Below are 24,498 nucleotides of genomic sequence, written 5' to 3' on the forward strand. Positions count from 1 at the left end.
GGTGTAAGATAAGGTGCCCCAGTGCTCTTACCACTACAAGCTGTGAAAGGAAACCACACAATGTCCAACCTCCACCACCAGCCGGCAACCTTGTCCACCAGCTTATGGGAATTGTCATAAAACCAGTTTGTTCATTCTAAAATGCGACCACTGGGCTAACATAGCCAAACTAAGACAGGCAAGGACAAAACAGAGGCAAACAAGAGCAAACCAAGGCAAAACAGCAGCTGATAAAACCCTTGGTGTAACGGTCTTTGCTACACGGATACTAGGGAAATAAGCAACATCCACATTAAGCCAAGGCAGGCAAACTTGGCATAAACCTCAACCAAACAGACACCAGTACACAGGGAAGACTCAGAGTCGAAAGGAGCCCATGTGGCACTCAAACAGAGACAACAGGGCAGCCATGATGCCACAGGTGCTTTAAATACCCTCAATCAGGGGCTGGGCAATGGGAGGAGCTGACCTAAATCTGATGGTGTGTTCAAGGGCCATCTGGAAATATCAAACTTTCCCAGACACAGATGCTCCCACTACATATAGAATCCAAAGGTTGTAAGGAGACAGAAGTATGCAAAACAATACATCCCTCAAACAGCAACAGTGTGAAGGAAAGTCATAGGCTGAGCTAAAGCAAGAGTTGGAGTTGGAGGATGATAGACCTCTGTGCTCACAGCAGCTACTGTGAGCTGTGGAGGACACACGGTCCATGAGCTCGAATAAAGGTAGAACCTGGGTAGTGTCCAGCCAATCAGTGTGCTGCATTCTGAGCCAGTACTATGGAGCAGGATTTAGGGTTAGTGTGGTGACTTTAGGTTTAACCCTGGGTATATAGGGTTACAGTGATGTTCACTTCTTACTGGGGTACATCACCACAGTAACTTATGCTGCACACCTAATCTGCTCCTGAAAGGATTATGTTTGACATGATAGATCAACATATATAAAAACACTGGCTACTAACCAATCAATTCTATTGAAAAATGGCATCACTATTCCTGGATATCCTGTCGAGCTTGGTGCACAGATAGTGAGAAGGTCTCAAGAAGGATAAGAGTCTTTAGGGACCGTCGCAACCCTTTGCTTTCCCTAAATAACGAGCACAGAAATGAGAAATCTAGATTCTTGGTGGAAGGAGCTCCACTCTTCCATGCCTTATTTTTGTCCTATTTGCTGCAAGCTGTTCCATTGTTCTATAGGCCTTTGTACAGTGATGTAATCAGTGATGTAATCACTGTACAATAAATATGAAGTAAAAATGACTGAGTTCCCTCCTGCTGGGGATCTCATATCTAGGCTCGTCAGGGAATGAAGATCTTGAAAAACTCTTCATCTACAGAGACTCTCTCAGTATCTGTGCACAAGGCTCCACAGGATCTTTGACAAACTGTGGTACCATTATCCAAGAGAACTGATTGATCAGAGGAGGCACTTTTATACGTGATATCTTTAACATGACCTGCTTCAGAACAGGTTAGATGTGGTGTATAGGTTACCATGGTGATGTACTCATCAAAATCCAGAGATGAACTTGAAGATACCTCACTGAACCAAAATCCTGCTTCATAGCACAGACCTCTGATCTGTCAAGTCTTGTAGGTTCAGCTGGCTCACCAACAATTACACATTATCCAGATTTACATATGTTTTAGTATTTCTGTCAGTAATGACTGCGGTTTCCTTAAGATTTATTGTAATTATTTTCTTCTCTCATTACTTCTTTCTCTCATTTGTGCTCTCTCCTTCGTACAAAAGAACCAAGAAACGGCATCAACAAGTTGCAACATGGTGTTTATTTACAAAAAGGTCAGTATAGAAAATGAGTGTGCAATAAAACTTCATGATGCTTACTGGGGATTTTGGTCCATATAGCTGCTGTCAAACCTGTGCTTTAAATACATACTGTTGCAAAGGCTTTTTCCCATTGAAGGTGTTCAAGCATCTGCTTTTCACAAAGTAAAACGGATGGAAATGTGGTGGACTTTTATGTAGAAATTATAGGTTCATCCTGTTAACAAGTAAAACAGTCATTTTATGGTCCAGTACTGTTTGAAGCAGAAAGCTTGAACATCAGAGACAGTAGCATCAAGTATACTAAAGTGTAAACAATACAAACAAGATTATATATATGTATGTTAGCAATACACGTATTTTACATTCTATAAAACCACCTCCTCCTGCAGTCCCTGGGGTTCCAGACCCCATGTTTAGATACAAAATAAGTCTGTTATGTCTTCTTTGTCTCCTTTTAATTAGTCACTGCTTTTTGTTGTTGTATGTGTAGCATGTAGCATCAGAGCAGTCAGACAGTTAAGCTCATATAAAATTATGTGCTTCATCACATAAGGTATATTATGTCACCCTGCACGCAGCAGTTCACATCAGTTGTACTTGTTTTGTGTTTGTGTTTTTTTAGATCAACATTTCAAGTGAGACCTGAGATTAAAACACATTCTTAAATTTTTGCTTTTGTATCACTACCGTGTAGATGTGCGCACCACAATAACGCTGTCGGCCACTGGAATGTAGTTACCATGGCGATGCAGAAGCTGCCACTGTGATGCTAGGGCAGTTACAAGCTAATCAGGCTCTCCTCTTCCGCCTCTGGCTCTACAGTACCGTCAGCTGCCATGTCAGCTGGGAAGAAGCTTTGTGCAGGTGGAGCTGGAGGAGGGTCAGTGGGGCAGCTGCGGCTGGGCTGGAAGTTGGATTTGCCGATTGGGTGATAGACGAAGCAGTAGGCTCCTGGTTGGCAGCTGTTCTTGACACTGAGGGCCAGTTCTGTAGGAGCCATGGGCTGATGAACATCATCCATATACACACTGAGCATGTAGGACTCTGGGAAGGAGAAACAAAGAGACATGACATTGTCTACTGACAACATAAATGTAGTGATAATGACACTATCACATACAAAGAACACATTCTTCACATCAGCTTAGCACGACTCAAATATAACTTCTTAACAGAACTAAAAATAGTAGCAGCATCATTAACAGTTACCTCAACAGTTATTTTTATAGTCAGCATGAAGCTAGCTGAAGTGACATCAGGATGTAGTTTGGTCTTGCTTAGTATAGAGACTGGAAGCAGGAGGAAGTAGCTCGCATGGTTCCGTCAATTAAATATTGCTTTTTAAGGTTTTCCCTTTCCTTCCTGCGCTATACTTCCCACTCTTCTTATGCCATTAAAAAGCATATTTCCCAAAATGTTCAGGGTTCAACCTGTCCTACTTATCATTTATCAGTCCATAATTTTAGTCGTATTTTGTCTATTTTATTCTACTGCCATCTCTTATTTTTTTCTAAAGTTACTTTAATCTTCAATCGTTTTCTATCTTTTTTGCACTTTAATTAAAACAAGCAAAGGGCTGCTGAAACGATCTTCCTCACAAAGATCAGTTCAATCATCATGGGAAGTCCTACTCAGCCTGTGAAAACAGTTACATGTCTTCTGTGGATCTAGAGCAGCTTTGCCATGTTGATCCATTTTGTTTTTATCTGCTGTTGGTTCTCCAGCTTCATTGAGGAACATGGGAATAGCCCTTTTTAAAAATTGTAAATGAAAGAAGTACAAAAAGAAATCTGAGATTTACCTTGCTCGAAGCGTGCAGCACACTGCTCAGCTAGCTGTTCAATTGTTGTTGTGGGTAGGACACCCAATGTTTTTGGGTTTTCTCCAATCTCAGGACAGCACACTGTCAGGAAGTCCTATGGAACACACACACACACACATGCATACATTAAACAAGGATTACTGTAGTAAGTCAACTCAGCTTGTTTTCTGTGTGAGTCAGTGTGAGTGTTTCCTGTCACACCGACAGCTCTGATATTTCTACACTTCTCTGTTTTCAGTTCTTTCTTTTGAAATATAAGATCTGTTCATACAGTGAGAGCCAAAAATTCGAGAGCTTCTGTTTTATATTAATTTTGAATTTAAAGCAAATCCAGAAATGACAAAAGAGTAGGTTTATTGACAGCAGCACTACAACTGCATGGACTCCACAAGTTAAAACCTCATAGGCCATGGTATTAAAGCGTGATGCAACAATGTTCCAAATAACTTCTTGTCATGTCAAGAATGCGAGTCTTTCTCTGTCTTCACGTTCTTCATAAATGTTCAGTAGCTGAGGTCAGGTGACTGCAGAGGAAAGTCATGACAGTCGGCACTCTTTGGTCTTCAAGGCTTCGAGGCGTGTTTGGGCTCATTATTCTGCTGCAATATGAAACCTTCTCTACAAAGATGCAAACCAGAGGGTGAGGCATGTCTCTGAGCAGTGGAGTGTTACTTCAGCTTGGCCAGCGGGGCGTCAACGCCTTAAAAGTATCCGTCTTCAGGGGAGCAAAACCTCCCCAGACTTGAATATTCCCAGCAGCATGTTTCATTGTGGGTTTGATCTACTGTGGTATCATTCTCTCTCCTGCTGGTCTCCTTGCATTGACCCTTCTGTTAAATGACACTCTTTTCTAACTGGGATTTATCAGTAAACAGGACTTTTTAAATCATCCACTGTAAAATGTTGCTATGTCTACGCTGATTAGTCTTGTGTTCTTCATTTAGTAAATTCTGCTTTTCTACTTGATGGAATGATCTTCTGATGGTGTGCTCACGTGTGTGTGTGTGTGTGTGTGTGTGTGTGTGTGTGTGTGTGTGTGTGTGCGTGTGTGTGTGTGTACCCGAACAGATCCTTGGGCCATGCGTTCTTGGTTGAGTGTGCGTCTTCTCTCCCAGCGGTGAATGGAGTCCTGCACCTCTCTGCTGAGCTGCCGTGTTGCTGACCTCTGCTGGTCAAAAGTCTTAATGTGCTCCAGTGCCCCATAGGTGGTGGTCAGGTAATAGGAACCTATAGACACACACACACACACTTACACACTCAAGGGCAGCAATGTCACTAAGATATAGATATGCCAAGAAATACTAACATTTAATTAATTTAAACTGCATGTATTGCATGTATACGTGTGTGGGCGTACCTTCTCCTAGTGTTAATGACGGGTCCATCAACTCCATCATATATTCAACATCCAGCTGCAAGGCAGACAGATTGGATCTAGCCAGGACATACATCATTACAGGCAGGAAGTCATCAGCGCCATGGGCCCGCCCTAAACACACACACACACACACACACACACACGCATTAGTTTTTCAATAGGGTACATTCAATTTGTTTTGTACCAACATGTGTGTTTTTTAAAATAAACTGTTAATATTCTGCCTCCCTCAGGATTTGATAGTGAAGTAGAAAAACTTCTGCAACTGCGATGGCGACTGTTCTCACAGAATAGGCTGTATGTAAAAGATGGTACACCATCTACTGGTTTGTGGACCATTTGGAAAAGTCCAGTTCTGGAATTTTGCCATCACTATCACAGTTTTTGAAAACAGACATTACAAGCGAGAGGTGGATCTGACTGAGAACTTGTAGACACTATGGACACCCAAATAGTAGCAACTTGTCAGTCACAAGGCAGCCCCACCCTGAAACATAATCTGCTCTACTATCTATTATTTAATATTGACACGTCATTCTCTAAACGAGCATCATGCTGTATTGAAGGAGACTTGAAGCTAGAGACCAAAACCAAACACTCATTAGGAAAATAGTGACAGAGCAATGAGGAGAAATTACGTTATTTTCTCATAGACTGTTAGAAAGAATGCTGGCTTAAGGTACTTCTGCCTTGGCTTCCCTTTTCAGACAGATTTTTTACATACAGTCAATGGTCCAGCAGTCACAGTTGAAAGATGATTGAGTTTTCCCCCATTTCTCAAGATTCTCCTCATTTGTTTGTTATAAGGATGCCATCATTAGGCATCCTGGCTGAGAGTGAGTGGAAAGGGACCATCACAAGCCTCCAGAGGAACAATGGTGACTTTGGCATAGTGGCCACAATTGGAACTGCCATTTGTGTGATGCCCACTGGCCCAGAAAGACATTAGTCTCACAATTTAAAAAAATAAGTTCAAGAAAAAAACAGAAGCATATTAGCCAGAGCTCAACCAAAGGATTCTAATGCTCATGTTTATTACAGGCAAAACCACAGACAGCTAAGAAAGTCTGAACGATGTCTTTGGTCTATGCACCAAGTGAGCACAATTTATTGCAGGAATGAAGCACTGTCCTGAAACAGAGTACGCAGGTCTCTAAATACATTCATTGGAACACAAACAAGAAATGATAAACATGGCAGGTGAGGTAAAGTATGTCTGCAAAAAACTTTAAGGACCGGCAGGGTTCTGACCTGGACTGCTGACAGACATGGAGTCATAAATGATCTTGCAGGCCTTCAGCAGCATCTCAATCTTCTTCTGAGGAGAATACTCCAGGTGGAGATTGTTCAGTTTGATGCTGATCTTCTCCATGGCAGAGGCCTCAGGGACTGCAGTGGTTACTCCTAATGCTGTAGTGGTGCTGCCCAAGACAACAGACTGACACACAGCAACACATACACCATTAGCATCAGGACTGCTACTCCTACTATTATTGATATTAACATGATCGTACTGTAAAGAGCTAAATGTAGTCTCATGCAGCTGAAATGCAACTGTAATGTTGACGATAAAATTTACAGCAGTTTTCACTTGTTACTCCTCAGTCCCACCTGGTTCTGTGCCAGTTGTTTCAGGCTGCTGTCATTGGCGTGCAGTTTCTCCAGACACTGGTAGATCGGTTCCCTCAGTGGCTTCAGTACACTCTTACACAGAGCAGCTTCTGCAATGCTCTCTGCAAAGACATGCATAACTTATTCAGTTCATTCCTGATTTCCACCTCGCTAAATGGAAAACAGGCTAACTAACGGCAAAAATCTAATTTACAAACAATAGGTTAAAAAAAATGATTACAATTGAAGCAGCAAGTTGACCTAAGTGTTAGTCCATAGTATTGGTCAGGATCCTACATTTCCCATAGTGCAACTAAATTATATTTTTCCATTTGATCAACCCTGTGTGTGACATAGATTTGTAGTTTCCAAACCCAAGTCAACATCATCAGGGCTTTTCTTCTCCCCATGATGGAGTAAAATATAAAAGGAAATGACAATTCTACAATTTTCCTCGTGTAGCCAGTTTCACTTAACACTACATAGTAAATACCAGAACATAGCCGTCATGTTACCCAGTTTGTCCTGTGTGTACTGATGTTGTGGCTCCAGCATGGCCTGCAGCTCTGTACTCTGCAGCAGGTAACTCTTCAGTTGAGTCATCATCTGTCTGATCTCCTGTAGCAGCTCAGTGGAGGAAGGGTGGTTTGACATTGTCTCCAAGGTGAAAGCACGGTGCTCTTTGACCTAAAAACAAAGCATGAACTCTTTTTAAAAAAAACTTTTTTCCATTTAGTTTGATCTTTATGTGTTAAGAAATTTGACCATATCCGCTTGTAGCTGAACTCAAAATACAAGACAGGTGAGAGTCTTTCTCCCTTTGTGTACTCACTAGGTTACCAAAGTAGCTCAGAGGGTCCCTGGCCATCTCTACAATGCGCTGTGTGAGGCGGCGGTCATGGCTGATGAGTCCGGTGAGGACGGTGGACAGGCGGTAGCGAGCTCGGTCCAACATTACGGTGGTAGGGGTTCTCCTCACTGCTGCTTTGGGACTGCGGCTCTCTGCAATGCGACTGGAAACAAACATGCAGCAAGTGCTTAGTTTGTCTTCATCTCTTATTGACTGATTCGGTGTCCTTGTGACACATGATGCTTCTAGAGACATTTATATATAGAAACCTTCAGTAAAGCATGCCTAATGACTTGGAATGTCCTTTGACCAGCGTGGTGGTACCAACCGATTATAAAGTCCTCCTGCACAGAGAAGTGCATTTGTGCATTTATCTAAAAACTTTACATTAATTTAAACTCTGTATAAAGTGTCTTCCAGTGTTTCACTTTGGTTGTGTACCTACTCTACATATACTTGACAATGCCTTTGTAGTTTCTGGGCAAGAAATCTAAGAACCAACATGCCTTTGTATATTTGCTAAAATGACTACAACTGGTTAATTTTTCTAGTTCAGTTTCTCTCCAGTCATTGACCGTACTCCTAAAAACTCCTCTCTGTGCATGAAAACTACATATTTAAAGTTTCTTCCATGAAAATATTGCCCTTCTGCCTTTAGATGACTTAGATGTCAGTCCACACTTGGGCTTCCTCTCTGTACAGTTTCGTTCTCTCTCTGCGTTTACCCCTCCTCGTTTGCACACCTCTGACTCTGTGTGAACACTGTAAAACTGCTCTCTGCTACACAATGAAATTAGAACACTTGGAGCAATTCAGCCCCCCATATTCAACCAGGAACCAGTTGTCATTGGTACGATGCAGTTTCTGGGTAGAAATGCTCTGACTGCTTATTTTGCAATGATGTGTCTTCAAGCATAAAAAAACACCACATGGACATGTTAACACGGTTAAACAAACAAAAAAAAAGGTCCTCCAAAGGGACTCCTTAAATGTGTAACCAAGTGTTTCAACACAACACTTCTTCTAGAGTAATATTCACACGGAGCCACTGTTATTACAGGAAATACAGCATTGATCCTAAAAATAGAAGAGAGGCACAGCCTTAAGTGCAGGATGTGATGTGCCGACATGAGAACCACGGTTTCCAGGTACAACAGGCATGTGTGCAAAATGTCGTCTAAAGTCTGTTGTTACCTGGTGAGCTGTGCAAAATCTGATAAATCCCCTAAAGTGATGTTACTTCAGTGTCAGTTGTAGATGAAGACAGAAAATAAAAATACAAAAATTACAAAAAAGTGTGAGTGTGAAGTTAGAAAGAACTGAGCAAAGCAGACTCAGACTGTAGGTCGACCTTTACCTCTGCTTCAGATTCCTCACTTACATGAGATGCCACTACAAGCATAAAACTTGTGACTCAACATCTGAACTACTGGCAGGCAAGTTTCATTTTGGACTCAAGCAATATAGTTATAGAAAAAATAGCTAAAAATCTACTGGTTCCACTTTCAGACCACACAGTGAGGAAGAGTGAAACCACATAAACACCTTTGATCGAACAGCATTAATCTGGAATGAAAGAACAGCAAAGTCTTGTCTCTCCATTTGTCAGCATTTCAACATTTTTTATGTGGTGTTTAACTTTTAATCTAATTGTCTTAACTGTTTAAACATTTCCAAAATAATGTGGTAAAGAAAAATATCTATATTTCTACCCTGTCGAAGGGTAGAAATATAGATATTTTTCTATAAGCAGCTTGTTTTGGACTGCTGTTGAGTGACTTGTGTCTCATTATAGATTTGTTTTTATTCGTTAACTCTGTGTCACGTTTTGCTCGTGAGAGCTTTGGTGAACCATTGATGTCTATTCTGAGCCCATCTTCCTCTTACTCTACTTTATCTACTAACATGCCTCATAAAACCAAAACGAAACAGACTTTTACATTTAGTATAAACCACTGACACCTCAATCTATGACTTGCATGAATAGCTGAACTACAAGTTGACCGGTCTGATTGATCTTATTTCAGCATGAAGCCCTGAACCAGAGTCCAGTCTGCTGCTGTTGGTGTAATGGTGTGGGAAATATTTTCTTGGTACACTTTGGGTCTCTTATTGCCAGTCAGTCAGGACTTGAATGCCACAGCCTGTCAAAGCATTGTAGCTGATCATGTGCATCCCTTTATGGCCACATTTTATCATCTTCTAGTGGTGGCTTCCAGCAGGATAATGCACACTGCAACAAAGCAATAGCCATCTCACACTGGTTTTAATGGCATCCCTAGTCACCAGATCTGAATCAAGTAAAACGCTGTTTGGATGTGGTGGAGCAGGAGATTGTCAGCATGAATGTGCAGCTGACAAATCAGCAGAAATGATGAAGTAAATTATGTCAACAGGAGCAGAATCTCAGGGACATCTTGAGGCTGATTTGAGAGCAAAGGGAGGCCCGAGCCATTTTAATAGGTGCTCTTAATACAGTGCTTGGTAAGTGTGTATCACCCGTTAACCTTATATGTACTGCAGTATTGTGAAAAGGGTCTTCTCTTAACTACAAGATGTGTAGTAAGGACCCAAGTTAAGCCAAGAATATGAAACTACCAATAAGAACCCAGTTACAGCTTGTTTGCCTGTCGTCAGTGGATGACCTCTACCCTGATAACTCAGCGACCACAACTCAGCCTTTGTGCCACGTATAGAAGAGGTCTGCAACCAGATGACGTTCTAACTGAGCATGTGCAGCTGATAAAATCTTGAACTGAGAAGTGTCTTTCTGTGTTTAAGGAACCAGTGTCTCGGGGAATTTTCAACCATTATGAGGGTACTTCAAAAAGTTCTTGGCCTCACAAACAAGGAGTGTAACGACCATTTTATATCACTGTCCACAAAAACACAAATGTTTGAAGAAATCAAAGAAAAAAGGAGAGGAAAGCTTGGCTACTGTTGGTCCAGGACAACAGCCTTCCACAATGCTTTAATGGCATGTGGCTGCAGAATCAGCAGCATCAAGTGTTTGTTCCCATATACTCAATATTTGCAGAAATTTGCAATATTTGTAAATGTGTATGTTAATTTTCTTTGCTGATTTTAAGTGAACTTGTTTTAACTTTGCACTACATTGGAATGAAAACCTGGAATCTGTAGATTAAGCATATGAGCCCTGCAAGAACAGACAGCTGGATGTGTGTAGCAACAGTAACTAAGGGAGGCTGGGCTTGGTCAGTTGGACCATTACTTTGCCCCTCTACAGCAGCTATTTTAGGAGTCCATTACACACTGTTTCTAAGTAGTCAGGTGCATACTTGTGTGATATAACTATGGTAATTGCCAGAGTGTCCAAGTGCCTGTAAAGACCACAAGCTTGTGGAGGTTTATCAGAGATCAGTAGGACATTCAAGGTCCAATAATGGTACTTGGCACAGTTCAGCTCAGATGATTAGCTGGACCACATAGTATCACCAACACAGTATTACAGTCACAATCAGGTAGCAGTAAGAATCATTCAGGAGGATTACTACAGTTAATGAAGACATTAAATGAGTTAACTAAAATCACAGAGACTGTATCTAAAGAAGACATAGCATATATAATTTGAAATAGTTTCTTCCTGAAAAACTTGAACGAAGCTACACATTGCTCAAAATTTTTGATTAAATATTGTATCCCCCAGTATCAGTCCCATCATAAAGAACAGACTTGCTAATAAGGATTTAATGTCTGTGTAGATTGTGTAAGGGTTAAATAAATAAGGATTTATGTTTTTTTCCTGGAAATGGTCCATATCCATAATTAGGAGTATTTTTTATCTGATACACGTTAAATTTGCGGGGCAGCAAGGTGGCTTGGTGGTTGGCATCGTTGCCTCGCAGCTAGAAGGTTGCTGGTTTGCATTCCAGTGAGGACACCTGGGATCTTTCTGTGTGAAGTTTGCATGTTCTCCCCGTGCAGCGTGGGTTCTCTCCAGGTTCTCCGGCTTCCTCCCACAAGGTCCAAAAACATATTGAGGTTAATTGTTGATTCTAAATTGTCCGTAGGTGTGAATGTGAGTGTGCTTGGTTGTCTGTCTCTAAGTGTAGCCCTGTGATAGACTGGTGACCTGTCCAGGGTGTCCCCTGCCTTCTCCCTAAGTCGACTGGGATACAACCCTAGTGAGGATGAAGTGGTGTGTAGATGATGGATGGATGGATGGATGTTAAATTGGCTCAAAATTAATAATTCCAGACAACACACTGCCTTTAAAACAAACAAAAAAAACAGATACCAGTGGTTGTCCTGTCTTGAGGATTGTTTTCCATTTTCACCATGAAATTAAAATCTGCAATAATTTTTTTTAGTTTTTTGTTAAAAAATCAAATAAAATTAACATTTCTTTCTGATCGTTATGTTCTGAATAAGATATGGTATTATGGTTGTGTATATGTGCAGTGCTTTTTCTTCATTTTATTATTTTGCATATTCGCATACCGTATAAAGTCTTGTTTTTTTTTTTCCAGATTTTTACGAAGTCTTAAAGCCACTAAATACCAACAATTACAACTGATACACACAACCAGTTGAACTGGTGTGTAACACTGTAGACAGTGGTGAATTGTGGGATACACTTAGCTTAAAAGTAGTAATAGCACACTTGTGCATCAAGGGTCGATTTAGTCAACTGTGTGTTGTGTTAAATTGCATCTAATGTATGAGTCAAAAAGTTTTCTAGTATCCTGGTTTGCTTATGTGTAGTGCAGGCCTACTGCCCGTGGCCACGCCTGTATCTCCCACAGCATGTAGACTTTCCAATGGGATGATACTGTAAAAGCACAACTCACTTTGGGGAGGATTTACAAATAAGAAACCTCCGTAGATTCAAAATTCATGCTACGAAGAATAAGTTAATATTATGTCGTCCAAAGGAGATTTATTTTTATTTTTTAATGCAATCACGCGAGTGTCCCCTGAGAAATGTTTGTGGCCACGATAAGTAGTTGTGCTACATGAGCCCCGGTAATGCAGCCATGGGACAGGTCCACACTTACTTGTTTTGCTCCTGTTCCTGGTTCAGCTCAGCCTCCTCCTCTGTGCTGCTGGCAGAGCAGGAGTCAGGGTCCGTTGCCAGCACAGCGCCCCCCTGTGGTGAGTACAATGACACATCCGGCCGCCTTGCGGCAGGTGGAGGGGGCATTCTCTGACTGGCTAATCCTCCTCCTGCCTGGCTGGCGCCTGCAGGTGACTCTGGGGAAAAAGGTTTGGTCCTTGGAGGAGGGACTGGACGGGAGGGTTTCTTTCCCAGCGGCGGGCACTGGGGGCTAGATTTTTGTTTGTCCTCCCTCTCAATTTTCACCTCTTTTTCCTCCTTCTCATCATCTCTCCTTCTCTTTCCTCCGTCCTTGTCTACCTCCTCCTCTTGCTGTTGACTACTGTTCTCTTGGGCACCCAGCAGACCTGGTTTACTTCCCATTTTCTCCTTTCCTCTCTCTCCTCCCCCCTCTCTCTCAGTTTTCTTTGCAGGATTTTGTCCCTTCTCTCTCTCCGTCCCCTCTCCTACCTCTCGGTCAGTGCTTTTCCTGGAAGAGGTGCGACGGAGAGGAGCAGGAGGTAGAGGGGGAGCAGCTCGGCTCTGCGGGGGGACAGGAGGCCTCAACGGAGGAGGTGATGTTGACACTGACTTCCTCTCTTCTCTTTCCCCTACTCCTCCCCTTCCTTCCTCTTTTTTCTCAGCTTCTGGAGTTGCAGAAGATAACGTTTGCACTGAGGGGGGAGAGGAGAAGAGGAGGCCCATCCCGGACCCCGAGCCCAGGCTGGGGGGTCGAGGTGGGGGGCGCTTGTACTTAATCTCCGGGTTGGATGTGGTTTTGGTGTGACCTTTGACCTGAGGGGTGACTTTGGGTGAGGCTTCTCCATTCTGCAGGGAGGAGGTGATGTTTGGAATGGTTGTGGCATCAGGTTTGGAGGTAGAAGGAGTGTTCAGGTCTTTGTCGGGCCTCTCCTCCACTATGACTGGGTTGACATACAAGTACATACTAGGCTGAGTGGTGTGGCTCTGATCCAAAACCAGGTCCCGGTCCTTAGCTGGATGGTTCAGGTCAGATGACCAGAAATCTGCAACACAGGCAGTCCATGTTCAGAAAGTTGCTTTGTGCTTTTTAAAAATCTGATTTACAGTCAATTTCTTGATTATAATAATGTGTTTCCTTTTATTTCCTTTTAATCATCTGTGACATTATATAACCATATGGACACATCTTAGACTGAGCTTGATGGTCTATTTTGACCTTGGAAATAGCTATTTAACACAAAAAGTTCTTGGCACAAAGTTCACTTTCTGCACATATTTGTTGTTGTTATTCTACGTTTCCAGTCAGCAGTAGTCTCCAGGGAGCACCCGGTTCTATGCATGGCAGTAGATTGTATCTAGGGATTCTGCTCATGCACACAACTACAAAGCAAAAGCACTCTTGCCCTTTGTGTGGACATAAATTTGGGTCTGCATTTGTATGTCCACGGAGCAGTCTGCACAGACACCTATGGACTTGGGTAGTTGATGAAATACATGTCATGCGTATCCAAATGGAACCTCGCAGACTCAGTGGTAGGGAAAGTACAACACTGGCCTTACACAGAACCAAGGTGTCCTTGGAAGCTGTTTGGAAAAGGACAGGTCATGTAAAAAACAATTGGCAGGTAATTGGTTGAACCATTTGTCTATTACTGTCTATTGCAGGCCAACACACACCTAAAACATGGCCATAGGTGCAAATAGTTCCTTAAAAGATGCTATTTGGTCCAACAAACCTTCACAAGCCTCCATCACATTTAGCTGCAGGATCAAACAAATAGTCAAGGAAATACGTTTGGTGCTGGAAATATGCTGAGAGTTAAATGTCAAGATCAATATTGTTTGCTGACATACATGCTTGACTATTCCTTGGCCCCGACACAGATAGATACCTTATTGATCTTTTACAATAGAATGAGCAATTCCTGGACAATTTGCAATGTGATTGCTGAAAGCTGCTGCAGCTTGCGTGCAGTTGCTAAAGCTTGTACAATTCAGGAAATGCATACAGGAATAATCTGATATTGAACCTGCAACCTTATGATTACAGGACAAAAATGCTCTGCAGGCTTCCTCATGCTGCCTATTGGGTCCACAGAGCATGTGTGCTGCAACACCCTCATATTGCTGGCTGGCTAATTTCCCATTGGCTCTCCACATACATGAATGGGGAGAAGAAAAAAAAAACGTTACAAACTAGACTTTTGAACATGAGAGTCGTGAAGGGATTTTCTAGAGTCTTGTTATCATTTTAGCAAGTCACTGCATCCAGCAACACAAAAAGTTGTGCACACAACATCTGTATACCCTAAACTGACATTACAGTACTTGTATAGATGAAACAAACAAAATATAATTTGTTTCAGTGTTTGTCTTAGGCTAAACCAATCATCATTGGGCTGCAGCCTCACATTTATTTGCCTCATTGTCTAATGTGGATAGGCATGTTGTTTTTTTCTTGGTTACATATAAATTGCTTGTGTGAGTGGTTGAAATGTTTTACATTCACTGGGTTTTTCAAAGTGTACAGTGAAACGTCTGTATGTCTTTCATATATTTTCCTTTAGCTAGTTCTGCTGAATAAAATTATTGATACATTTCCATTTATCATCCATATTTTATTGACCAACTTTAATGAACTAGTGATGTAGATTTATATACCTGCACCCATAGCAGAGATGACCTCCAGCTCCTCTCTCTTAGTTGCCGTGGTAATGGCCTGGGGTAACCTCAGTGGTACAGACAGGATGTCCCTGATTGGTGGAGTACATTAGAAAAACTGAGCACTGAATGTAAGCAGGTAGTTATAACAACTCGACATAACTCAGGCTTGCTTTTTTTGTGGCTCTGTGTATGTGTGTGTATATTTATGGAAATGTGTGCCATATGGTTTCCATGTTACATCTGGATGTGTACTATATGTACATATATGTGTGCTGACATATATTTGTTTATTGTAGATAATATTCCTACAGATATTTGTGCAGAGTCCTTGTTGTACACATGGTACCACATGATATTTTTGTGTTAGTGCATACAATATATACATGCATGTGTGTGTGTATGTGTTACCTGCTAGCACAGTGGAAGGAGATTAGTTTTACGATGTCATCAAAAACCAGAGAGGAACCATCTAAGTGGACAACTGAGACAGAAAACAATTTAAAATAAATCAGTAACTACTCTGCCATGTTATCTGTGCTCAGCCATGCAAATCTTCAATTAGTTTTCCACTATCTCAAGTTTTAATAGTAGCAGTCAGAGGAAGAAACTGCTGTAGCGTGTAACACGTACATGTCTTGTGATGTTTGACCAGCAGGTTGTGTACGAGCTGTGTTCCGTGCTCGTCAGGCAGGCGTACTGATATCATTGTGGTCTTGTCCTCTGTACTGTGAACCAGGAATGCCTGCAATGTAAACATGAGCAGATATGACTTTGAGGCCTGGGGATGCGCAGTAAAAATGATGATGAGAAATACAAAATTAAGTACACATGAAGTATGCAGCAATGCAGCCAATTATTTTGCTACAATTTAATAGTTCTTGTATCACATTTCAAAACCACTGGTAAAACAATACACAAACTACAGCTTGTGTGTAAGGTCAGTTATTGTGCTGCAGCTTTCCAAATTACTAATCCAGTGTCCAGTAATTTCTTAGAAAGAAAATAATACGCAAGTGGAAATTCCTGGAAAGGACTATGTAATTAAAGACAACTGCAATTCCAGCCTTTCTGCTGGTTGCCTGGCAACATCTCTGTGATGAAATCAGAAAACTATGTAACTTGCCTTCAAACCACAAATGATTGTTTTTACCCGTCTGTGTCTGTGCGATCAAACAGATGAGATGCAACATGTTAATTACTAAACTTAAAGCTGGGGCAGTATTCTTTTTGGCATTATTGGGCAAAAAATAGCATATTGTTATTTACATGGCTCTGAGAGAAAACTACACTTGTGCACCTCCTTCGGGCTTTTGTTTTCAGGCTTTTGAAATATCTAGCCCATGATGGAAGACTTCTGCCAATCACAGGGCTTTTCACCCAGATCAGGTGATGGTATAAATGGCAATAAAGTACAAAATAAGAGAGGATTTGGTGCTGCGGTTGGTTAAAAAGAAGACTTTCAGCAGGGTATGAGCAGAGTTTGAATCCTGGATTAAGCCATAAATGAATGAACGCTGACCTCTGTTTGAGGCTTGTGTTCATGCTATGGGAGAAGTTTGGCTTTTTATTGTTGTTGTTGTTATCGTTGCTATTGTCAGATTCCCGCCTTCTGCAGCTTTAAGATTTATTGGGTGTGTATTTTATACTTTGGCGAAGCTGTTTCCTTCTATTTCCTGTCTTTATACTAAGCTGAGCTATAGCTACTGTTGCTCTACATCTCTGCACACTTGAGGCTGTTCAGCTGGATTCCTTATCGGTCTCACATGTTTCTGATGGAACTGACAGACTTCTGTTTTAATCGATCCATCTGTCCACACAGGCTACATGCACATCACACCAAACTGCTATACACTATAGTCTGTTCTCTTCCATTTTATGCATCTAACAACAGGGTTTGTGAGCTGGAGTTTTTGCTGCCAGAATGTGGGTGACCTGCTTACAACACTGTGCCTGAGAATGCATCTCATGTAGATGTGAACTGAGCCTGAAGCACTTGCTGCTGCTCTGCTATCTTGCTGCTCAGGCTTCACAGGCTGTGTGACATTGTATGAAACTTAATGCACGTACGTGGAACTGTTGTTAGTTTTCTCATTGAACTTCAAAATTAAAGACACTGCATGATTGATTCCTCGCTATGTTAAACTACCTGAACACTTTGATTCGGGGAATTCTTCTGGAACTAATCAGCTGCTCATAAATTCCCAACTAAAAATTCCAATACATATCTGGTAATTGTATGTTTAGTATCTTTAGTTAATGTCAAGTTGCACAGAATTTTGTTTGTGTTATTTCAAAATTTGCATAAAATCAATTCAGAGGAAGTTTTAAGAATATCATGACAAGCTAAATCTTTCCAGCTGATTGCCAAAAGACATCCAAGAATCAGAGATGTATGACTTTAAACTGTACAAGTGTGTGTCTCACCCCAGCTGTCTCTTTCTCCAGTATACTAGTGGTTTGGTCTTGGTTGAGTCCTTTGGGCTGCCACACAGAGGTGCTCCCAACCAGCTTATCTATAGAACTCAGCAATGGAGGTGCTGGTGAGGATGGGGGGATCACAGGGGGAGGTGGAGGAGAGAGTGGCAAGGAAGAGGAGGATGAGACTGAAGGAGATAATGGAGGGGGAAGAGGAGAGGAGGGAGTCAGATCAGAGGAGATGGTGGGCTGTGGAGAGAGCAGTGGGGAAGGAGAGACCAGAATAGGAGAGAGAGGGGGAGGAAGAGATGGGAGGAGAGGGTTGGACGATTGAGAGGGAGATGGAGCAGGGACGGGAGGGAGGGGAGGGGGGAGGGACGGTGGGGCAGATGGAGGCAAAGTAGGCCGAGAGGGGAGCTGGGAGGACTTCAGTGCAGGAGGTGGTGGTTTGGGTCGACATGGCCGGGCTGGAGGGAGAGAGGGCAGCGAAGGTGGAGGCAGCGGAGAAGATGAGGGGATGGATGGAGTGTCGAGTCCTCCTGTCAGAGGGCCTGTGTGGCTGCAAAGACAAAACAAGGCCAAAGGTCAGCAGTGGTAATGGAGGATTCATTTGTATCTTACCTCAGCTTTAGAAGCTAGTCACCAGAAACTGACTGCAGAAACACTGGCTGGTTCACCGAGAGGACTGCATGAGGTTTGTGACACATGATGGGTTTCATTACAGTGAATAACTGAAGCTGTTGTTGAGAAGATCAGTTTGCTTTAGGGAACATTGTTTTGCACTAACAGAGGTTGCTTTATGGCACTAAACAGAAAGCTGCTCTACTCTTGCTTTACACCATCTGAGGGACAAGCCTGGTATAATCTAGATTTTTTTTTTAAATTTTCAACTGATGCTATGAAAACATTAAGATCTAAAATGTGTGAGTTCATCTCTAAGTTCTCCAGAGGTTTCCTGTTTGTGGCCCTCAGCCTTGTTTGGTTCTATTGAATGTGTAAGTCTTTAAAGCTGCGTTAATGGATAATTTTTCACTCGAAGACAGCAGAACAAACTATAAACACAACAGGCTGCTTTTCACTGCAGGAGCTTTGGGAAGACGCGAGGTGGCGTAAACATTTACAGGAACAGCCACGTAATCAACCTTCAGCCTTTCTGTTCTATTTCGGTGTAGAATCCAACAGCTTCAAACAGGACGTCAACTCAGGGTGCAAAAAAACGACAACAGCGGTTAAATACTGGATGTAACTCTAGTTCAACATGGCTAGTTTGTTATGTTAGTCTACTTGATGAAATTTTACTTCTCCGATGGCGACGTCTGAGAGAAGACCGCTACTTAACGGGGACATTGGAAGGACAGACAAATGGTGCTTGTTGTCCTCTATGGGTTAAACCAATTATTTTTCAGGGCTGCTGAGAAGTATGTAGCCAGGAGTAGGTGCTTTGTTCTCCCCTGAAAGAGTTCTTGTGGTCAGAAAACCCACAAAAGTTCAGGCTGTCCTAAAAAGACACAAAAATCCCTACAGTGCAAACGAGTCTAACACTGACGTACTGTCACTTTAAAAGTTATTTTGGTGAACGGTGTAATGTCATGGTAAATAGGCAAGTTGTTGTTACTAACACTACCTAATGATTAACTGCAGGGGTCAGTGGGTTTATCAGAGCTTTTGCAATAGAATCAGCTGCCTAGAGTTGCTGGAAATCACCCAGACAGAAGTGCTGGGTAAAACCAAAATGAGCTGAAAGATGGTAAAGAGCTAGATCCGTGAAGAACTGCAGCTGGGATTAATTCTCCTTGGGGTTGTCACTATAATTTACCTTTTACTAGATATTAAGGCTGTTTTAATATAAAATGATATTTTTAAAAATGGGTCAAATATATTGTATATACATTTGTTTTTACACAACTTCTAAAACTGTAGCGTTTAATCCATGAGCCTTAAATAGGACATTTGTTGGTGACTAATATTTTTCCGCCTTTGCTGAAGACACAGTGACAGATGAGTATTTATGGCAGCAGGGTTGTGTGTCTGTGGAACTGACGACACTGAACTACAATGACCAAAAAGTGTTACTGAATTCTGTGTTTTTAGCAGTTTTTGAACAAGCTGAGGATTTGGATGCATACTCTGCACTGGTGGTTTTCCTGAGATTATTATTTAATCTTTAATTTTCTTCTTTGACTGCTTAGAATGCGAATTAAGTGCAGGTTCATTTTAACTGCCACACCAGATGGGCGATGGGGCCTAATTTTACCAAGACAAGGTACTAAGAAGAGGGTCAAATGCGACATGGGCGTTGTTAGAGGAAGCAGTGTGCTCACATGGGAATATGAAGAGATGATCTTGTTTCTGAGTGACTACAGTTGTGCCTGGTAATAAATACCCAGCTGCATGGCAGGTTGCAATGTTTCGCACATTTGTTGCAGTAGCAGTCAGAACAGAAACCTCGACTCCAGTGGTCTGGTGGTTTTGCTTTAAATAACTCAAAGACATGACAGCATGGTTTACATTTGTTTCATTTTGAAGCCATTAGATGCGACTAACAATGCATTAGATATTACAGCATGTTGATTTGAACTCTGTTTTATATCAATTAAAAATGCTGTGTTTGCAGTCAGTACAAAATCCAGGCTTTCAATGAGACAACAATGTGACCACATCAGTGAGATTACCGTCGCTTTCAGGACTGTTCAAACTGCTTACTTCCCTTTTGTGAGCTTAAGTTATCTGGCTAATGCAAATTGCAGTTGAAAATGTTCACGCTGTTGGCAAAGTGCCTGTGTATTACATCAGTACAATGATGTAATAGGGCATTTTTGGCAACTGAGCTTCTGCTATCTCTCTTTTAATAGTGAACTTTGTTGTTTGAACAGGAGAAAAACATACTTCTGTATTGTGGAAAACCACCACAGTTAACCTTATGATCCGCTCTGGGCCCTAATAGCCAGCAGCTAATCACTACTGTGACGGACAGAGAAGGAAATGTACAGTCAATGTTGGTTGTGCTACTGTGCCAGGATCATCTCACCCACATGAGAAAAACAAGACAACAACAATATGATTTTATGTATCTTCAGAGGTAACAGGCTATGTAGATAGTTTTGGCTTATAATGCCCCATTTATGAAAAAAAAAAAACTTTTAATTTTGCCTTCACTTCAGCTGTTCAACGAAGCATACCGTCATACCTAAAGTTTTTAAAAGGAACTACTTTCTGCCAAAGAAATACCACTGAAAGCAGCGGTCTAAAAGTTTTTGTAAGAACAGAGACACTTTCTTTGAATGAACCATTGCTGCCAACCCTCAGAACCCCAAAACCTACTGGTAGGTTTGAAATGCATGCCATCTTTCTTTCAAGAAATCATCCCAAAAAATTCCAGATTTTCAACCCTCCCCTTCCCTCATCTTCTAATCAACTGATCTTTAATATGACATTTCAATACAATTACTTTGTTCTACTTGGCAGATTTTAAAATTTGTCAAAATGTACAGTCCCACAGTCTGCAAAAGCTGAGCACAACTGGACAGGAGCAGAAATGTCAGCAAAGAGTTTAGGTTGTATTTTTTTTCTCAGTGAGAAGGGAAGCACAAACAAATTTGCCTTTTTTAGGCGCTATGAGATGACTTGTTGTTGTAAATATGCGCTATACAAATAAAATTGAATTGAAAATTTCCTTGATCTCTGGTTTTTAGGGTCAGAAATCTCACTGACAAACATCCCAGTAACTGAGAAAATGAAGCAGAAATCTGTTCGAATAGCTACAACTGTGGAAAATGCACGTGTTGGTTTGTTTGTGTTATTCAGGTGAACTAACCTTCAAAAGTTCTCATAAGAAGAATACAGCACATTTGTATGTGAGCTATTTAAAAGGAATAGTCCACCAAACTGAGGAAATCACATGACTACAGCCCAAAAGGCCTGTTTGTGCTGGCTCACAGGAAAGGAGTAGAATAACCGTCAGGTCAGCTGAATTTTAGAGCTGTGATGACAGTATAGAAGAAGGCTGCCAGTAAAACACTCAGCAGACATCCAGGAGCAGAGCGTATTTAGCCGCTGATGTTTTCTACGCTGTTTAGAAATCAGACATTCATATTTACTGCACGTATTATTTTAGCCAGAAAGATGTTAAATACAATATTGGTAGAGGGTCAAAGAGCAACTTCTTTAAATGTGTGAAGAGAGCTTTGGGGAGCAGCTCTGGGGATAACACTGCATCCCTCTGCTCAGTGCTGGAAGGAAACGAAATACATTTACTCAAGTACTGCACTAATTGCATTTTACTTAAGTATTCATTTTTTATGCCACTTCACATGTTTACTCCACTGCATAAAAAGTGCATAATATTGTGTTTTTTACTCCACTTCATTTAACCGAATAGACTGATGTGTACAACAGTATATAGAATAGTCCAAATGAGCTCCATCCCAACCAGCAGCACTAAAGGCTATTAATGGGTTGATATAAAAATCAATTATTTTGATATATAGTTGGTACAATACCCTGATACCTAAATATATTTTGTTAAGGATTTTGTGCTTTTAAGAAAGAGATATCTTGAATGCAGCATTTCCCCTTGTACTAGTGTATTTACTGTAGTATAGCATAGTAGTGTATAGTGCAGTACAATACAGTATAGTATAGCATGGTATAGTACAGTACAGTACAGTATAGTACAGCCATGCAAAACATAGTATAGTAGAGTATAGTATACTACAGTGCAGTACAGTAACATATTGTATCGCATCGTGTTGTATAGTATCGTGTCGTATCGTATCGTACCGTCTCGTATCGCATCGTAGAGTATAGTATAGTATAGTATAGTATAGTATCGTATCGCATCGTGTTGTATAGTATAGTAAAGTATAGTATTGTATCGTATCGTATAGTATAGTATATTTTAGTATAGTATATTGTAGTATGTTATAGTAGCATTTTCATATGCTAGAACTGAAATTGGCACTTAGTAAAGAATCAGAATAATTCATGCACCACTGGCTTTACTTCACCTAACATGAACCTTCTCTGCTCCTCTCCCAGGTCTGTTGTTCATTTCTGAGTACGTATGTGTGTGTATTTGTGTACTCATGTGTTTGAGCAGTTTGAATATTTCTATTCTATAGATTTTCCATTTTCCTTTCATCTGTATTCTAATATATGTAGTCTGTGTTACCTATTCTCTCATGTTTATGCCTATATTTTTTACATTTGATCGGTCCTGCAGCATGAAGTACACTGACTTTATGTGAAATGTTTTAACAAGAAAAAAGCATCAAAGTGCTGGCCTTAGTTCTTTGAACAATAAAATGAACGCAATTAAACATTTATCTCAACTTATAACTGATTTGTTACACAAAGCAATGAACTAAAATGTACTTTGACTAGACTTAGAAAATGTCCTGCTATGAAAGGTAGCACAGCTTCAGTGTAGTAACTAAGTTCAATCAAGTCCATCATGTAAGACTGACAAGCAAAAGAATTCTAAATGACATTTTCTCCTCGTGTCACCACTGAACAAAGTCCAGAGTGTAAACTTGAGCTAGTTGAAAACAAACATATTCATTTGATTCAACTGTTTGTCTTTGTATATGTGAAACCAGACATGCTATCAAACTATGGTCTGAGCTGCCTTTTTCAAGAGTTTAGTGGCAATTTTTAACCACTCCGATCTTTTCATATGAAAGGGGAAAAAAAAATCCAAAAGTCAGCATTTCTGCAATCCATTGACAATAGAGTTCTCTTTTCTGTCTTGCAATTTATGTTTGACAAATCTGATTTGGTAAAAAAACACAAAAGCAGGAAATTCCTTAAACTCTGGGAAGGCACTGACCTATATATTAGTCAGTGAGTCATCACATCTGTTTTTCCTGCTCTGGCTGTGTGGCTTTCGACCCCCGACTCCCACTCACTGCCGTGACATTACAGCGTCCCCCTGCCAGGACAGAATGCACTTCCTGCACTGTATTCTCACTCAGCCACATTGTCACGGACCCCTCACAAACTTACCTTGTGTCCTGGGAAACAACGCTGGCCTCCATCATATTTCCACAGATTGACTGTTTGACTGCTGCGCTTCTCTTAGCTCCATCTATAACCCCGCCTCCTCTCTGCCCCCCTTTTTCTTCCTCCTGTTGATCGGAGCAGGACTGAATAAGGAAAAACTAAAAGGCAAAGGGAAAATATGTTTCTGTGTGTCAGCCCTCCCCTCTGTTTCTGCCTCAACTTCCTGAGCTGATCGTGAGGCAGGAAGAGGTCGAGCACTTTGGTCAGACTTCCCCTACTCTCTGCCTTTTTTTGTGTGCCTATGACACACTGTCTTCTGTCTGATGCATGAATGCGTTCTGATTGTACAGCCGATCTTAGCAACGCTGCTCTTTTTGGAGCTATGAAGTTACCAAGTCACCTAAACAATTTGTTCAAGTCTTCTCATTTTTACTACTTTTTTTCCTTTGCATTCTCAAACAGGGTGACGCCTTTATATCTCATAAACTCTTCTAGTAATCCGACCCACTGACATCCTCTATGTGTGGCCTAAATGTTCTTGCCTCCTCCTCTTTCCTTCTCCCCTCCCCTCTCCTTTTAAAGTTTTCCAGATGCACCCCCATTCAAACTGTGGAATGCTCAACTTCACGTTCCCTGCAAGCTTTACTCTTTCTTGACCCCCGCTCCATTTTTCCCTCTGATGTCACTGCCTTGTCTCACCTCCCCGCTACACTCACAATATAAACCCACAGGTTTTGGTTCTTGTCTTCGCCACATTCTCTCATATGCACATCTCTTTTCTCGTGCGCAATCCCCTCTCACTGTTTTTTTTAATAGAAGCTGCTGGGGTTGGATTGATACCTTGAAGTGTGCCTTTCACAGTACAATGCATGCATTTTCAGAGGCTTTTCTAGGATCAAAATCAGAAAAAATAAACAAATACA

At 41.3% G+C, this 24,498-nt stretch overlaps 1 protein-coding gene across 1 annotated transcript; it reads right to left on the bottom strand.

Moving 5' to 3' along the window:
* Positions 1 to 1,775: 1,775 nt before the first annotated feature.
* Positions 1,776 to 24,027, bottom strand: rin3 (Ras and Rab interactor 3). The gene is made up of 14 exons (XM_008295250.1): positions 23,579 to 24,027; positions 17,585 to 18,134; positions 15,791 to 15,902; positions 15,569 to 15,641; positions 15,158 to 15,249; positions 12,477 to 13,539; positions 7,441 to 7,621; positions 7,124 to 7,295; positions 6,609 to 6,730; positions 6,249 to 6,435; positions 4,977 to 5,108; positions 4,680 to 4,846; positions 3,599 to 3,713; positions 1,776 to 2,841 (listed from the first exon to the last, which is right to left on the bottom strand). The coding sequence occupies exons 1-14, from the start codon at positions 23,611 to 23,613 to the stop codon at positions 2,576 to 2,578; spliced, it is 3,267 nt and encodes a 1,088-aa protein (XP_008293472.1). The 5' UTR covers positions 23,614 to 24,027; the 3' UTR covers positions 1,776 to 2,575.
* Between the last annotated feature and the right edge of the window lie 471 nt (positions 24,028 to 24,498).

Source organism: Stegastes partitus, unplaced genomic scaffold, assembly GCF_000690725.1.
Source record: "Stegastes partitus isolate 25-593 unplaced genomic scaffold, Stegastes_partitus-1.0.2 Scaffold1034, whole genome shotgun sequence".
Classification (NCBI taxonomy): Eukaryota; Metazoa; Chordata; class Actinopteri; family Pomacentridae; genus Stegastes; species Stegastes partitus.

Excerpts from the sequence above, each read along its gene's own strand:
- rin3 (XM_008295250.1), bottom strand. The coding sequence starts at position 23,613 with ATGATGGAGGCCAGCGTTGTTTCCCAGGACACAAG. Across the intron at positions 15,903-17,584 it reads TGGAGAAAGAGACAGCTGGG|GCATTCCTGGTTCACAGTAC; the intron begins GTGAGACACACA and ends TTTACATTGCAG. Across the intron at positions 15,250-15,568 it reads TCCTTCCACTGTGCTAGCAG|GGACATCCTGTCTGTACCAC; the intron begins GTAACACATACA and ends TCCACCAATCAG.